The sequence below is a fragment of the Rhincodon typus genome, chromosome 17 (genome assembly GCF_021869965.1).
Source record: "Rhincodon typus isolate 14 chromosome 17, sRhiTyp1.1, whole genome shotgun sequence".
Lineage (NCBI taxonomy): Eukaryota > Metazoa > Chordata > Chondrichthyes > Orectolobiformes > Rhincodontidae > Rhincodon > Rhincodon typus.
Genome location: NC_063348.1, coordinates 11,587,574 through 11,604,588, shown reverse-complemented (window position 1 = coordinate 11,604,588; position 17,015 = coordinate 11,587,574). Strand labels below are relative to the sequence as shown.

Here is a 17,015-nt window from a genome sequence, read left to right as displayed (position 1 = left end):
AAGAAACCAGGCCATTATAGACTTGTTAGCCTAATATCTGCTGTGGGGTTGTTACTGGGATCCGCAATTAAGGACAAAGTGATTGAATCATTACAAGACAGCTGAACTAATGAGAGAGATAAAACAATATGGATCTCCAAAGGGTAGGTCACATCTAACAAAACCAAGTGAATTTTTTTGAGGAAACATAGTAATGGATAAGGTACTACATAAGGGAGCTAAAATTAAGTGCCTGGAATTGAAGGAAACTTATTGACCTGGTTAAGAGATTGATTCAGTTGTAGAAGTCAGAGAGTGGAGATAATTTATACAGACACAAATTGGAAGGAAGTAACTATTGGTGTCTCCCAATGATCTGTGTGGAGACCTCAATTTATTAATGACTTGATAATGTAATAGAAAGCCACACATCCAAGTTTGAGGATAACACAAGGATTGCTGTAAGCAGTGTGGATAAATTTATAGAGAGACATTAATGGATTAAGTGAGTGGGCAAAACTGTTGTGGATGGATTTCACATACGCAAGAGGAGGTCATCCGTCCTGGAACAAAAAAAACCAACTGATCAGATTATATGTTAAATAAGAAAGGCTTGGCGATGCAAGAAGATTTAGGGGCCCATATCCACTGATCAATAACCATGGTAGTTAGGTCCAATAAGTAATGCAAATAGGGAGTAAAATGTTATAAACAACTGGCCAGAAAATAAATGGGAGGAGATCTCATTACAACTGAAGAGAGCCCTGCTTATATCAGATCTGGGCCACTGTACAATTCCTGTGCATCACAGACGAGAAAGGACATCGTGATTGTGGAAGCAGTACACTGCAATTTCAGGAGAAAATGAGTGGACCCCATAGATTAGTGTATGAGAGGTTCCATAAACTATGCTCATACTGCCTGAGCATAAAGCGCAAACTGACTGAAGTTTTTAGGATTTTGAAAGTAATCGATAGGATAGAGGGAATATTTCTGTTGGTAGGGAGTCAAGGTATGCGGTTCTAATCTTAAAATCAGACCAGGCCATTAAGAAGCGAACTGTAGAGAGAGTTGGCGAGACAGGCCCAGGAGTGTCCAGTTTTGGTCCCCCATATTAGAGAAAGGACATAGTGGCACTGGAGGCAGTTCAAGAGAGAGTCATGAGGCTGATTCCTGGAATGAAGCAGTCGATGCATCAAGATCAGCGAAAACAGATTAGGCATTTTCTCATTAAGGCTTTAGAAGAATTTTACAAGATTCTGAGGAAAGTTGACAGAGTAGATGGTGAGAAAATGTTCCACTAGTGGCGTAATTTCAAATCAGAAGATGTGGTGACAGAATAAGGAGGCACTCATTTAAAACAGAGGTGTTAAGAAATTTCATCTCCTATTCCACTGTCTGGAATTCTCTACCACTAGTTTTGGAGGCTAGATCACTGAAAATATGTGGAGACGAGGGGTGGATACATTTTTTTCAAACATCGTTGAGTTGACGGCTATGAGGAGCTGGCACAAAACAGGCCTTGTTGAATTGTAAGGCAAGCTTCAGAGGACATATAGCCTATTCCTACTCCTATTTCTTATGCATTCTTCACACAAAGTGTGACAGAAGCATGCAACTCCCTTCTATCAAAAGCAGTGGATATGAACTCGATTAATAATTTAAAATCTGAGGTCAATTGATTTTTGTTAACCAGGGATATGGAGGGATGGGTTGTGGTTTTAATAGAGTATTTTGTCCTGGTTGTTCTTAAAGAGAGGTTGTAAGGCAGAGGCGCTGAGTAATCCATCAAAAGCACTTCAGCAAACAGCTTGTGAAGCCTTGGGTTTATTTCTAAATCAATGGAGGCAGCCTGAGTGGGTGTGGCCAGCTCTCACAGACCAGGATATCTAGTTTATGTTTTTAAAAAGAGTTTAGGCTTCGTTTTAAGCAGTTGCTGTTGGAGTTTTGACAAAGTAGAAGCTATCTTATCCCTCACTCAGTTACAGCTAGAAGCTGGGGTTTCTCTCTGCTGCTGGCTTACCTGTGAGACAAATCTATTTTTTTCTGAATTTTTCTTTTCACCAAGGGGTATGTTTACAGGATGCTACTGTATTGGAACAGGTGGATTAGTAATAGTTAACTATATCAATTATTTGGTTGCTTTCCAAAAGAGTTATTTCTAAGTTCTTTCTTTTGTTCATATTTTAATTATAGTGTTTAAATAAATTGCGGTTTTGCTTAACGTCGAGTAGTTTGACCAGTTGCATTGCATCTGGAACAGGCACTTTATACCTGCCTTAAAAATAAGTAAAAGTTAGGGTCTAGGTTACCTTCTTAAAATATTTTGAGGAGGTCTTGTCTAGTCCATAACAGGGTATGCAAGGTCAATGGATGGAGGAAGGTGTGGATCAGTCACAGGCTCCTTGAACTGTAAAACAGACTCAAAAGCAGCTGACTGGCATCCCCCTTACTCCTCTATCATTTCCTATCTGTGAGGTTGGTTAGAATCTGTCAAATAATAATCTATCCCTTCCTCCCTGTGTCTTAAGTGAGAGGATTCCTGGAGAGTGCCCAGTTCTTTCTTCCATGGATAACAGTTTAACATTCAAACGTGACACAATCAAATGCAAATTAGTGATTTAATGTAGAAAGCTGAGGAGGAATGATGGTGGGGAGAAGGAAAATGTCAGATGATATGCTCCGCATTGTTTCCAAAGTTAAAACGGTTGCTGGCACAGAGCACGCAGTCTGTAATTCTGTTTTGCCGGAGCTATATCAGTTGATATTCCTGACAATCTCTGAGGAACTCCCATTCTTTGGCAGTGGAGAGATCTGCTCCTGGATTTCTAGGGGTGCAACGGAGGTGAGAGAAAAACTCAGCTCAGCCTTTACTTCCATGAGTTACATCTACTGTCTATCAAGATAATGGCAGCCTCGGTTTCCTAACTCTGTTTTTTGCACCACTTCTCGGAAGAGTGATCACATGTCAATCACTTGTGCAACATTTGCCCATTGTTAGCTCAATTGACTGTCTCAGTATTTTGCTATTTCCAAGACAAATGCAAGATAATTCTATCATAAAGTGCAGTTTTCTAATTTGGACAAAGTGGTTTGGAGTCATACACTAATGAGCAATATGAGCATAGTTTATAGAAGCTTTCCTCAAACTAATCTCTGGGGTGCTCCAGTGGGAATCATTGTCCATTGGGATAGAAGGGTTAGTGAAAAAGCAAAAAGCAGGAGCAGGAGGAGGAGGAGTTCTTGTCACAATATAGATCATTGATCCTCTAATGCATTCCATCTACACTTGGGGAATGGAGGACTGGTAATGACAAAGGCTGAGTGTGTGGCCATTTGGCTAAACGGTCGAGATTTTATTGAAAACCATTTCAAGGACTGAGATGGACTGACAGATTCCCTGTATAGTGCTGGATATGAGGATGGATTTGAAGGGGGAAGGGTCTGGACAGTAGTGTGGCTAGGGCTGTGGATCTGGGAATGGGAAGCACAGACAACAATTAGCAGATGAGGCATGTGAGTTTTAAGTCCTGTGAACCATGAACACAAGGTATTTTTCTCCTGGGCGCGCAAGTCCAGGACAGCCACATTTTATTCTGGGAGATTCCCAGAAAATACAGGAATATTAGCAGCCTTTAGAATCTGGCTTCTCAGCTGAAGGTTTGGGTAAGGGTCCAGAGGTTGGTAGAATAAGATACAAGATCTATCTTCCCCCTCTGATCATTCTGTTCATGCCAGTTCTTCAAAGGAACTATCCAAATTGACCAACTCCCTTTACTCTTTCTTCATAACCACAGAAGTTTTCATTATTCATGTCAAGGTTCAATTTCAAATTCCCTTTCGAAAGTTATGACTGAATCTATTTCCAATAGCTTTTCAAATGTGCATTCGAGATCATTACATTTTGTTTCATTATTAATTTCACTTCTCCCTTTTCTTGCCAATTACTTTAGGAACTTAGACATTTGAAAACAGGAACAGGAATAGGCCATTTGGCCCTTTGAGCCTGCTCCATCATTCTATATGATCATGGCTGATCATCCAACTCAGTCCCCTGTTACCACTTTCTCCCTGTACCCTTTGATACCTTTGGCTCTAAAAAATATATCTAACTCCTTGTCGAAAATTCCACAGGCTCACTTGGGTGAAGAAATTTCTCCTCATCTCTGTCCTTACCCTGTATCCTTAAACTGTGATCCATGGTTCTGGACTCCCTGGTTATTGGGAACATCCTTCCTATGATTACCTTGTCTAGTTTTGTTGAAGTTTCATAGGTAGAAACTTCCCTCATTCTTCTTGTCTCCAGAGAATGTAGTCCAAACTGATCTTTTTCATATGTCAGTCTTGCCGTCCCAGGAATTCATCTGGTAAATCTTCATTGCACTCTCTCCACAGCCAGAACGTCCTTCCTCAGATAAGGAGACAAACACTGCATGCAATATTCCAGGTGTGGTCTCACCAAGGCCCTGGACAATTGCAAGCAAGGCATCTCTGCTCCTGTACTCAAATCCTCTCCCTATGAAGGCCAACATCTCATTTGCCTTCTTTATTGCCAGCTGCACCTGAACGCTTACTTTCAGTTCCTGGTGTACAGGGGTACCCACATCTTGTTGCACCTCCCACTTTCCCAATCTATCACCAATCCGATAATTACCTACCTTCCTGCTTTTGCGACCAAAGTGGATCAACTCATATTTATCCATATTATACTATGTCTGCCATGCATCTGACCAATGTCTCAATTTTTCAAATCTCACTGATGCAAATAAACCAAAGAACTGTGGATGCTTGAAATCAGAAATTGCTGGAAAAACCCAGCAGGTCTGGCAGCGTCTGTGGAGACCGAAAGCAGAGTTGACTTTTCGGATACAGTGACACTTCTTCAGAACTGAGGCATCTCTGCTTCATCCTCACAGTTCACCTTTCCATCTAGCTTTGTGTTATCTGCAAACATGGAGATATGGGTGGCAAGGTGGCTCAGTGGTTAGCACTGCTGCTTCACAACACCAGGGACCCGGGTTTGATTCCACTCTTGGGCCATTGTCTGTGTGGAGTTTGAACATTCTTTCCGTGACTGTGTGGGTTTCCTCTGGGTGTTCTGGTTTTTTTCCCTACAGTCCAATGATGTGCAGGCTAGATGGATTAGCCACGGGAAATGCAGGGTTACAGGGAGAGGGTGGGTCTGGGTGGGGTGCTCTTTGGAGGGTCAGTGTGGACTTGATGGGCCGAATGGCCTGCTTCCATACTCTTGTGATTCTATGATGACATTTTGTTCCCTCATCTTAATCATTAATATATATTGTGAATAGCTGGGGTCCCAGCACCGATCCCTGTGGCACCCCACTAGTAACTGCCTGCCAATCAGTAAAAGACTCCTTTACTCCTCCTCTTCATTTCCTATCTGCCAGTCTGTTCTCTATCCATGTCAGTATATTACACCCAATCCCACACATTTTAATTTTAGTCTAATCTTTTGTGTGGGACCTTATTGAAAGCCTTCTGAAAATCTAAGTGAATCACATCCACTAGCTCACTCATATTAACTCTAGTAGTTACAGCCTTGTAAAATCTCAGTAGATATGCCAAGCACAATTCCCCTTTCTGTAAGCCATTCCAGACCGTGTCCAACTGAGTTCAATTTGTTGGCCAAATTTACTCACCAAATATCCTGAATAATTTTAAATGCTAATTAAATCACCAACTATTTTTGCTCGAAAAGAAGACTAGCCCTGTTCATCCACATAACTGAGGCATTGCATTTCCAGGAATTTCATTGTAGACCTCGTGGCTGTAAAGAGACCTAGCTTTAATTTTTCTACCCACACCTTGGCCAGATCCTCTCAGTGAGTAGGCTTCACCTAAAGGTGTGCTGGGGGCCCTGATAACTGGCCTGGGACACCAAGGATTGACCTGAACAGGTATTGCCCTTTGTGTAACATGCTGTTCCCATCTAGGTCTGAGGCAGACAGTGGTCAAGAACGTTTGACTCACTCTTTCTCCTGGTTCATGGCCAACCTTTCTGCCTCTCAAATAAGCAGCTGGGATTTTCATGCAACATTGGAGAATGGTGCTTGGCCAGATCAGGCCATAGGCTCAGTAACCACACCATCTCTACATGTCCCACTTGCTCTTCCTCCCCCCCGCAACCACCCCACTTCTGCCATCAGCATAAAAAGCATCAGTTTCTAACCTTCTTTCAGTTCCGAAGAAGGGTCACTGGACTCAAAACCTTTTGTCTGTTTCCCAGTCCTCAAGGTGCTGCAGGATCTGAGTTTCTCCAGTACTCTCTGTTTTCCAGCATCTGCAGTATTTTGCTAATATCCCAATCCTGAGCTAAGTTTCATTCCTTCACAGCATTTTACTACAGACTGTGAGACCCTGTCGACACAAGTGTAGGTCTTCAGTGATATAAAAATATCTTAAGTTCTATTCCTGAAAACCAAATCTACCTCAATTCCTCAATACAGTCCTCAATACTTCCAACAACTCTGACCATTCTAGGTCCAGTTCCCTTGAAAGCAACATTGTTAATGGGTTACACAATACTCTGGTTTCTGGTATCTGTATCACATGGGAGCTGAGGCTGTGCTTAATACACAGGCATGATTGGTCTTAACAATCCTCTGACCTTTAGCAAGCCAATCAGTTCTCTCAAATGATTCCAGTGAATAACAAAACCAGGTATTGCAAAGAAGAGCTCCACCAATATTGCTGAAATGCTACTTACACAAGAAGGTGGACAATCTAGGGTTGCTTTGACTGTCTTAATTGTAGGATTTGAATTCTCTTCCAACTAGACTTTATGATCTATGAAAAACCCTTGGATACAATGCTGCAGATAAAAGCCAACTCTCAGCACAATGCACTGAGGTTCCATTCAGACATTGGGATTCAACATGGTCTGATTTGCTATCACTGGTCAATGAGGCAAGGAAATGATGTGACCTGCCACTGCCTAATCCAGTTAAGAGATTGGCCACTCAGTGTAAGAGTACTGGAACTTGACCAATGTTACCACGATGAGGAGGGAAATGGATACTTCAAACATTTGTCCGTCTGTGCTGTTACCATGTCAGATTGAAACAGTGGAATCAATACAAGCTGATTGTGTTGTCTGGACTGGTTTCTCCATGGAAACATTCAGCATTGGTCATTCTTGGCTGCATTGTGTGTGAAATTCTCAGAGGTTGAACTCCCAGACATTCCAACCACCAGGAAATGTTTAATGTGGTTGTCTCACATTCAATATGAATCAGTAGGTAGTGGGGAGAGGGGAGGGGAGTGTGGAGAAGGGTCAGTTTGACTCAGGCCTACAACCTAGAGGATTATATCAGCCAAAACAGAAGCCTACTGGGGCTGAGAGGGTTCAGATTACCTCAGGGCAACAACCAGATTCAGGAAGCATGAATCTGAAGCAAGTCAGGGTCGGGGCAGAAGTGTTTTCCAATACATCATGGTAACTTTGTGTTTGTTGGTGTGCATCGAGGTTAGATTGTGAAAAGATTGAAATCAGATAAACTGACCAAGGCATTGTGCCATCTGTACCAGCTTGGAAGTTTTGTATCACAGCGTTTGAAAGTTTATTTTAATGAATAAGTTTCTGCTTAAACTCAACCTGTGATGGTCTGATTTTGCTCTTTACAAGATTCTAAAGTCCAAGAACAGTTACAAGAGGCATAGAAACATAGGAATTAGGAGCGGGAGTAGGCATTTCAGCCCTTTGAGCCCTCTGCACCATTTAACACAATCATGGCTGATCTTATCCTGGTCTCAACTCCACTGTGCTGCCTGTTCCCTATAGCCCTTCTATAGCTTTTCATCAGGAACACATCTATTTTTTTCTCAAATCTGTTGAATGTTCTACCTCCACTGCACTCTGGGGCAGTGAGTTCCACAGATGCACAACCCTCTGAAAGGGGTAGTTTCTCCTCAACTCAGTTTTGAACCTACGTCCTCTCCTTAATATCTACACCACTTCCTTGAGAGTGTCCCACAAGGGGAACATCTGTTCAATGTCCACCTTATCAACCCCCTTCAGCCTCAATCAGACTCCATCCCCCTCCACCCATTCTTCTGAACTCCAAGGCATACAAGCCCAAGCTATTCAATTACTCCTCAGATGGTAGCCCATTCATCCCTGGATTCAATGTCTCAATGAACTGCCTCCAGTGCTACCACATCCTTCTTCATGTAAGGAGACCAAACTCGGACACAATACTCAATGAAAGCCTTATATAATTGTAACAACGTGTCTTTACTTTCGTAAAGGGCACCCTGGGAAGGCAAGCTTTTCGATAATAAAAGTCTTACCTCGCGTGACTCCATTTTTGGAGTGAGTAAGTGAGGTAATATATTTGGGTGGTTGCTTTACCCGAAACACTACCTAGGTAGTGTTTCCCACCCATCCTCCTGCTCTAACCAAAAAGAAAGGTTCTGAGTGCCAATTTGGTAAGGTTACTAGTTTTTTTTTCAATAGTCTGTTTGGGAATTCAGAACAGTGGGAATGGATGTTAGCGCAGTTGCATGCTCCTCCTGTAGAATGTGGGAGGTAAGGGTCACCACTAGTGTCCCCACTGACTTCATCTGTGGGAAGTGCACCCAACTCCAGCTCCTCGGAAACCGCATTAGGGAACTGGAGCTGGAGCTGGACGAACTTCGGATCATTCGGGAGGCTGAGGGGGTAAATGAGAGGAGTTACAGGGAGGTAGTCACACCTCAGGTACAGGAAGAAGGTAGATGGGTTACAGTCAGGGGACAGAAAGGGAACAGGCAAACAGTGCAGGGATCCCTTGTGGCCGTTCCCCTCAATAACAAGTATACCGTTTTGGATACTGTTGGGGAGGATGACTTACCAGGGGTAAGCCATGGGGTACAGGTCTCTGGCACAGAGTCTGTCCCTGTTGCTCAGAAGGGAAAGGGGGGAGAGGAGGAGAGCATTAGTCATTGGGGACTCCATAGTTAGGCGGACAGATAGGAGATTCTGTGGGAACGAGAGAGACTCGCGGTTGGTATGTTGCCTCCCAGGTGCCAGGGTCCGTAATATCTCGGATCATGTTTTCGGGATCCTTAAGGGGGAGGGGGAGCAGCCCCAAGTCGTGGTCCACATAGGCACCAACGACTTAGGTGGGAAAAGGGATGGGGATGTAAGGCAGAAATTCAAGGAGCTAGGGTGGAAACTTAGAGCTAGAACAAATAGAGTTGTTACCTCTGGTTTGTTACCCGTGCCACGTGCTAGCGAGGCGAGGAATAGGGAGAGACAGCAGTTGAACATGTGGCTACAGGGATGGTGCAGGAGGGAGGGGTTCAGATACCTGGATAATTGGGGCTCATTCTGGGGTAGGTGGGACCTCTACAAACGGGATGGTCTACACCTGAACCAGAGGGGTACCAATATCCTGGGGGGCAAATTTGCTAATGCTCTTCGGGAGGGTTTAAACTAATTCAGCAGGGGGCTGGGAACCTGAATTGTAGCTCCAGTGTACAGGAGGTTGAGAGTAGTGAATAAGGTTTCAAGGTCGCAGAAGTGTACCGGCAGGCAGGAAGGTGGTTTGAAGTGTGTCTACTTCAATGCCAAGAGCATCCGGAATAAGGTGGGTGAACTTGCAGCATGGGTTGGTACCTGGGACTTCGATGTTGTGGCTATTTCGGAGACATGGATAGAGCAGGGACAGGAATGGTTGTTGCAGGTTCCGGGGTTTAGCTGTTTCAGTAAGATCAGGGAAGGTGGTAAAAGAGGGGGAGGTGTGGCATTGTTAATCAAGGACAGTATTACAGTGGCAGAAAGGACGTTTGATGAGGACTCGTCTACTGAGGTAGTATGGGCTGAGGTTAGAAACAGGAAAGGAGAGGTCACCCTGTTGAGAGTTTTCTATAGGCCTCCGAAAAGTTCCAGAGATGTAGAGGAAAGGATTGCAAAGATGATTCTGGATAGGAGCGAAAGTAACAGGGTAGTTGTTATGGGGGACTTTAACTTTCCAAATGTTGACTGGAAACGCTATAGTTTGAGTACTTTAGATGGGTCAGTTTTTGTCCAATGTGTGCAGGAGGGTTTCCTGACACAGTATGTAGATAGGCCAACAAGAGGCGAGGCCACATTGGATTTGGTACTGGGTAATGAACCAGGCCAGGTGTTAGATTTGGAGGTAGGTGAGCACTTTGGTGATAGTGACCACAATTCGGTTATGTTTACTTTAGCGATGGAAAGGGATAGGTATATACCTCAGGGCAAGAGTTATAGCTGGGGGAAAGGCAATTATGGGGTGATTAGGCAAGATTTAGGATGCATAGGATGGAGAAGGAAACTGCAGGGGCTGGGTACAATTGAAATGTGGAGCTTGTTCAAGGAACAGCTACTGCGTGTCCTTGATAAATATGTACCTGTCAGGCAGGGAGGAAGTGGTCGAGCGAGGGAACCGTGGTTTACTAAAGAAGTTGAATCTCTTGTCAAGAGGAAGAAGGAGGCTTATGTAGAGATGAGGCGTGAAGGCTCAGTTAAGGCGCTTGAGAGTTACAAGTTAGCCAGGAAGGACCTAAAGAGAGAGCTAAGAAGAGCCAGGAGGGGACATGAGAAGTCTTTAGCAGGTAGGATCAAGGAAAACCCAAAATCTTTCTATAGGTATGTCAGGAATAAAAGAATGACTAGAGTAAGATTAGGGCCAGTCAAGGACAGTAGTGGGAAGTTGTGCGTAGAGTCCGAACAGATAGGAGAGGCGCTAAATGAATATTTTTCGTCAGTATTCACACAGGAAAAAGACAACGTTGTCGAGGACAATACTGAGATACAGGCTATTAGACTAGACGGGATTGAGGTTCATAAGGAGGAGGTGTTAGCAATTCTGGAAAGTGTGAAAATAGATAAGTCCCCTGGGCCGGATGGGATTTATCCTAGGATTCTCTAGGAAGCTAGGGAGGAGATTGCAGAGCCTTTGGCTTTGATCTTTATGTCGTCATTGTCTACAGGAATAGTGCCAGAAGACTGGAGACTAGCAAATGTTGTCCCCTTGTTCAAGAAGGGGAGTAGAGACAACCCTGGTAATTATAGACCAGCGAGCCTTACTTCGGTTGTGGGTAAAGTGTTGGAAAGATTTATAAGAGATAGGATTTATAATCATCTAGAAAGGAATAATTTGATTAGGGATAGTCAACACGGTTTTGTGAAGGGTAGGTCGTGCCTCACAAACCTTATTGAGTTCTTTGAGAAGGTGACCAAACAGGTGGATGAGGGTAAAGTGGTTGATGTAGTGTATATGGATTACAGTAAAGCGTTTGATAAGGTTCCCCACGGTAGGCTATTGCAGAAAATACGGAGGCATGGGATTGAGGGTGATTTAGCGGTTTGGATCAGAAATTAGCTAGCTGTAAGAAGACAGAGGGTGGTGGTTGATGGGAAATGTTCATCCTGGAGTTCAGTTACTAGTGGTGTACCGCAAGGATCTGTTTTGGGACCACTGCTGTTTGTCATTTTTATAAATGACCTGGATGAGGGCGTAGAAGGATGGGTTAGTAAATTTGTGGATGACACTAAAGTCGGTGGAGTTGTGGATAGTGCGGAAGGATGTTGCAGGTTACAGAGGGACATAGATAAGCTGCAGAGCTGGGCTGAGAGGTGGCAAATGGAGTTTAATGCGGAAAAGTGTGAGGTGATTCACTTTGGAAGGTGTAATAGGAATACAGAGTACTGGGCTAATGGTAAGATTCTTGGTAGTGTGGATGAGCAGAGAGATCTCGGTGTCCATGTGCATAGATCATTGAAAGTTGCCACCCAGGTTGATAGCATTGTTAAGAATGCGTATGGTATGTTAGGTTTTATTGGTAGAGGGATTGAGTTTCGGAGCCATGAGGTCATGTTGCAGCTGTACAAAACTCTGGTGCGGCCGCACTTGGAGTATTGCGTACAGTTCTGGTCGCCGCATTATAGGAAGGATCTTTACTCAGAGAGTAGTAAGGGCATGGAATGCCCTGCCTGCAACAGTTGTAGACTTGCCAACTTTAAGGGCATTTAAATGGTCATTGGATAAACATATGGATGATAATGGAATAGTGTAGGTTCGTTGGGCTTCAGATAGGTTTCACAGGTCGGCGCAACATCGAGGGCCGAAGGGCCTGTACTGCGCTGTAATGTTCTACGTTCTATGTTCTATGTAACCCAGTCCTTTTGCAATAAATGCCGAGATTCCATTTGGCTTTCTTATGATGCTCTGCAATGGGAACAGCTTACAGAGTAGCTCTGAGAAAGTGGTGGATCATAGTCTTATCCTACTGCAGTTCTACGTGGTTTCGTCCTCCTTTTTAATACTTTTGACAAATCCGAATGGCTTACTAAGGCCACTTCAGAGGGCAGTTAAGAATTAATTGCATCTTTGGGAGACTGGTGTCGCACATAGTCCAGATTGAGTACAGACCAGTCTTCTTCTGGAGGGGTGTGACTTTGGTGCATAAACCAGTTTTACATTAATTGTAAGTATTACGCAGTTTGCTAGCTTCAACCTTATCTGGGATATTTACCGTATGTTTTCATTCAGAGAGAACAGTTCATTGTCTTGTAAACTTCCTCCCTGGAAGACTCGGATCACTGCCTTGTGGACGCTGAGGGGGAAAACGAAAAGAAAAGTTTTGTGAAAAAGATACCAAAAATCAATGAACTGACAAAATGATAAAGTTACAGCAGGTTTCCTCAACCTTTGCAACAGCCTGTACTACAGGCCAATTTAAGTTGCCGCTGACAACTGTTGGCAATAATTAAAGGTATCATGCTTTAGTGAGATCTGAGCGATAATATTAAAGGTAGTTAGACAACATCACAACATGTGAGACTGTTGAGTTAAATGCCTCCAATTTTACTCTCAGTTAAACAGGCATTCAGTTAAGCAGGTTCAGTGCAGTGTGGTCTACTCTGCAATATAACAAAATAGTAACAAAAATAAGCACAAAACCCAAAGTATATGCAAGTCTGAGACCTAAGTGAGCATAGTTAGTGTTAGTAAATTTCAAGACATCTGTCTCAACAACAACCCAGTCTTTGTGGCATATGTTACATGGACTAACATATAGTGAAGCAGTCAGGTCATGTCATATTAGCAGTGGTGTTTTAACCAATGGAAGTGTGGCCTGTCATAAGCCTTTATAAACATCTGCTTCTCCCAGCACAACTGATCTGTGATAAATATTCTTACCACGAAGGGCTCTCCTTCTCAACACTCCCTTTGCCAGAGGCTCGGTGACCCTCAGGTTAAACCACTGCTGGTTGGCTCTCTCTGACGACAGAGCAGCCCCGTGGTCCTCTGCGAGTATGGCAACTTTACCTTCATTAAAAAGGCTATTGGTGTAGTGTTCCTACTATTTACTTCTCACGTCTGTCTCCACAACCAAACCTACAGGGTTTGAGTGGCATTGCCCTCCACTGCTTGGTTCACCAATACTCCTGTGCTTCCTGGCACCAGCCTGGGCATTCAGAGCCCATAATCTAGACATGGTGGATATAACTCTCTATGTACATTGAACAGGCAGGCAGGGTGTAAAGGGGGAAGAAGGGGGAGGGGCAATAATAAAGGGGCAGAGAGTAAGTACAGGCACATTAGCTTTCCCAAGCAGCCTTTGTGCCAGTACATTTCCTACTAATGATCAAGCCAATACTATTTATAAACATTACTCCCTGGAGGTGGGCAACACTGACAAGACTCATACTGATTTACCACCACTTGTTACTCTTTTTTTAATTCATTCACAGGATGAGGGTATCGCTGGCTGGGCAACATTTATTGCTCATCCCGAATTGTTCAGAGGGCAGTTCAGAATCAACCACATTGCTGTGGGTCTGGAGTCACATGTAAACCAGACCAGGTAAGGACGGCAGTTTCCTTCCCTAAAAGGGACATTAGTAAACCAGATGGGTTTTTCCCAACAATTGGCAATAGGCTCATGGTCATCATTAGATTCTTAAATTCCAGATAGTTTATTGAATTCAAATTCCACGATCTGCCGTTGTGGGATTCACACCCGGGTCTGCAGAATGTTATCTGGTTCTCTAGATTAACAGTCCAGCGATAATACCACTAGGCCATTGCCTCCCCGTACTCTTCTTCCAATCAAACCAATTGAAACACTACACTACAGGGCAGTTAGGAGTCAACCACATCCCTGCAGGACTGGAGTCACGTGTAAGTCAACTGGGTAGGTTGTCCCTTCTATCGAGGACACTGGTGTTACAGCCACACCTTTCACACTTCTGTGTGCCAGTAGTGCAGGGGTGTAAACAGAGAATATCATGCCTGGATTTCCTCAGAAATTACAGCAGAGAAGGCCATTCAGCCCTTGACTGTCCAATGCCTACATCTCTGCTCACAGCCTCAGTGCTGGTCATCAGTACTGTTGGCACTGGGTCTTTTCCAGTTCTTAGGTCTGCCTTGAGGTAATAGACTAAGTATTGACGCACGAACTGAAGAAGATGCCACCCCTTCTGAATGAAATCATTTTTAAAAAATTTCCTCAGATGGAACAAAGTGATATGCCAAAGAAAATGTCTGGTGTAGAGAACAAGGAGGATAATTCTCCATCTGAAGTAATTTTAAAACTCTGCCATACAACATACTGACTGTGCTAACCCATCGTGATGTAAAGTGGTAGGATGTGGGCTTTAAGTTGTCACAGAAGGATCTTCTGATTATCAACAATGGTATAACGGAGGAAGGGGGAATTAAAAGGTGTATTCATTGAACTGGCCTTGCATACTGACTTGTTGCTCAGTGTGATTAACATATACCTGAAGGAGGCCAAGGGAGTGAGTTATGTTGAAGTGTAGGAAATGCAGAGCTGGTGAATACAAAATAATAGAGGAGTAGAAGCTAAAAGTAAACAGTATTGATTACTAAAATCTATTTTTTTTTAAAAACCTGTACCCAAAAGTACAGAAGGAACTTTACCTACATCAAAGCTGCATTGTGCCTGATCTGTGGGAGGGCTTCTTGTGTGCACATACGTTTACTTTGCATTAAACCCATTTTATAACACATTTGCGCATCTTAGTTGGGATAATGAACTTTATGGCTTAAAAAAAAATTGTCCACCTAATGTGAACGGGAGTGTCAGCGGGCTCTTCACAACGGGGAGAGCTTGTCTTAGGTAGTAAAACTCTCACCCATTGAGTCAGAAGGCTGTGGGTTCAAGCCACATCTTGAAAACGTGACCACAATCTCAGCTGATGTTTCAGTACTGCATGGAGGAAGCACTGCATTAGACAGCATCTGTCTGACACTGGGTTTTGTCATTAGAGATTCCATTGTCAGATTTGATGAACAGCCTGGCGTCTTGGCCAACATTCTTCTTTCACCCGTGAGAGTTGTACGAATTATGGATTAGTTGCATGTAATTGCTTGTGCATGGGCATTGACTGGGCTTTCACTTGAGGCCTACTATATGTGCACAACCTAGGCTGAGCTGGTTGGGTTGGAAGATATGTGCTTGTAATATGCAACTCTGCACATAAATATAAAAGTGTGCAAAGATTGGCACCAGATCTAGCCTTCACCAACTGGGAAGGAAATTGCTGTCCTTACCTGGTTTGGCCTACATGTGACTCCAGACCACAGCAATGTGGTTTACACTTAACTGCCACTTAATTAGGGATGGGAAATAAATGCTGGCCTGGCCAGTGATGTCCACATCCCATGAATGGATTTTTTAAAAAAATGGCTTAGAATAATATAGAATATATTGGCAAATTATAAAGGTTATCTAAAGGTGCATGTTGAAAGACAAAAAAAGAATTCATGGACACAAACTATAACTTTAGTAGTCATGATGGAAAATGGCAGAGCACAAGTGTAAAATGACTAACTTCTGATATTCTCTGAATCTCAACCATACAACCAATGGAAGATTATCTGTTAAATGCTTATTTTTATGAGGCGTGGCTGGACTTTGATAGATTTTGAAAAGAACAGATGGCTATTCCCTGGAGAAATAGATCATGGATTTTCACAGTTTATATAAATGGTTGACTGCACAGTTAATTAGGGTGTCCCAGGGTCAGTATTTATGTTTAGGTTTGAGGATTGTGCCAAGGTGTTTCATTGGGGCAGGTTCTGATGGTAGTTCAGTTCCGGGAGAAGGATCTTTTGGGCCCATTGCCTTGAAAACATTCTTGGTGAAAACAAACACACAGTCATTTCCTTCACTTTACATGGAAAAAATTCAACATTCCGCAAGGATGAACACACTTTGAACAATCAGGCTACTACAGTGCAAGACAAAATTGGAACAGCAATAATAATCACATCAGTCCAAACATGTGCAAGTTGAGTGGATTGACCATGCTAAATCATCTATAGTATTCAGGGATGTGTAGGTCAGGTGCATTAGCCATGGGAAGAGCAGGGTAATGGGGATAGGGTGGGGGGCAGGGTGGGGGCGAAGGGTCTGGATGTGATATTCTTCAGAGAGTCCGTGTAGACTCAATGGGCCAAATGGCCTGTTTCTACACTGTAGGGATTCTACGGCCTTATTGGCTAATTCCCAGGAGCTGCTAGGAGATAGTTAATAGCTACTTCAGGAATAAATTGAAGCATCATTTTGGCAATGAATTGCCAAAGGAGAGTTGCAAGTTCCTCAAAACAACTCATTGTACATAGGGAATTCAAAGAATGGGATGTCGATAAGGCTGAATCCAAACAAATTATACTGGTCACAAAAAAGTATTTGTCCTAGGATGACAAGGTGTACAGCTGGATGAACAAGGCAGGCCAAGCAACATCAGAGGAGCAGGAAAACTGACGTTTCGGGCCTAGACCCTTCTTCAGAAATGGGGGAGGGGAAGGGGATTCTGAAATAAATAGGGAGAGCGGGGGAGGTGGATAGAAGATGGATAGAGGAGAAGATAGTTGGAGAGGAGACAGACAGGTCAAAGAGGAGGGGGTGGAGCCAGTAAAGGTGAGTGTAGGTGGGAAGTTAGGGAAGGGATAGGTCAGTCCAGGGAGGACAGACAGGTCAAGGGTTCAGGATGAGGTTAGTAGGTAGGAGATGGGGGTGGGGCTTGGGGTGGG

At 43.5% G+C, this 17,015-nt stretch overlaps 1 protein-coding gene across 1 annotated transcript in view; it reads right to left on the bottom strand.

Annotated features, from left to right (window-relative positions):
* prr5l (proline rich 5 like) overlaps positions 1 to 17,015 on the bottom strand; it is a 115,909-nt gene that overhangs the window by 53,841 nt on the left and 45,053 nt on the right. Inside the window, exon 3 of the mRNA XM_048607130.1 lies at positions 12,484 to 12,564. Within this exon, the coding sequence (XP_048463087.1) occupies positions 12,484 to 12,564 (81 nt within the window). The remainder of the gene's footprint in view (positions 1 to 12,483; positions 12,565 to 17,015) is intronic.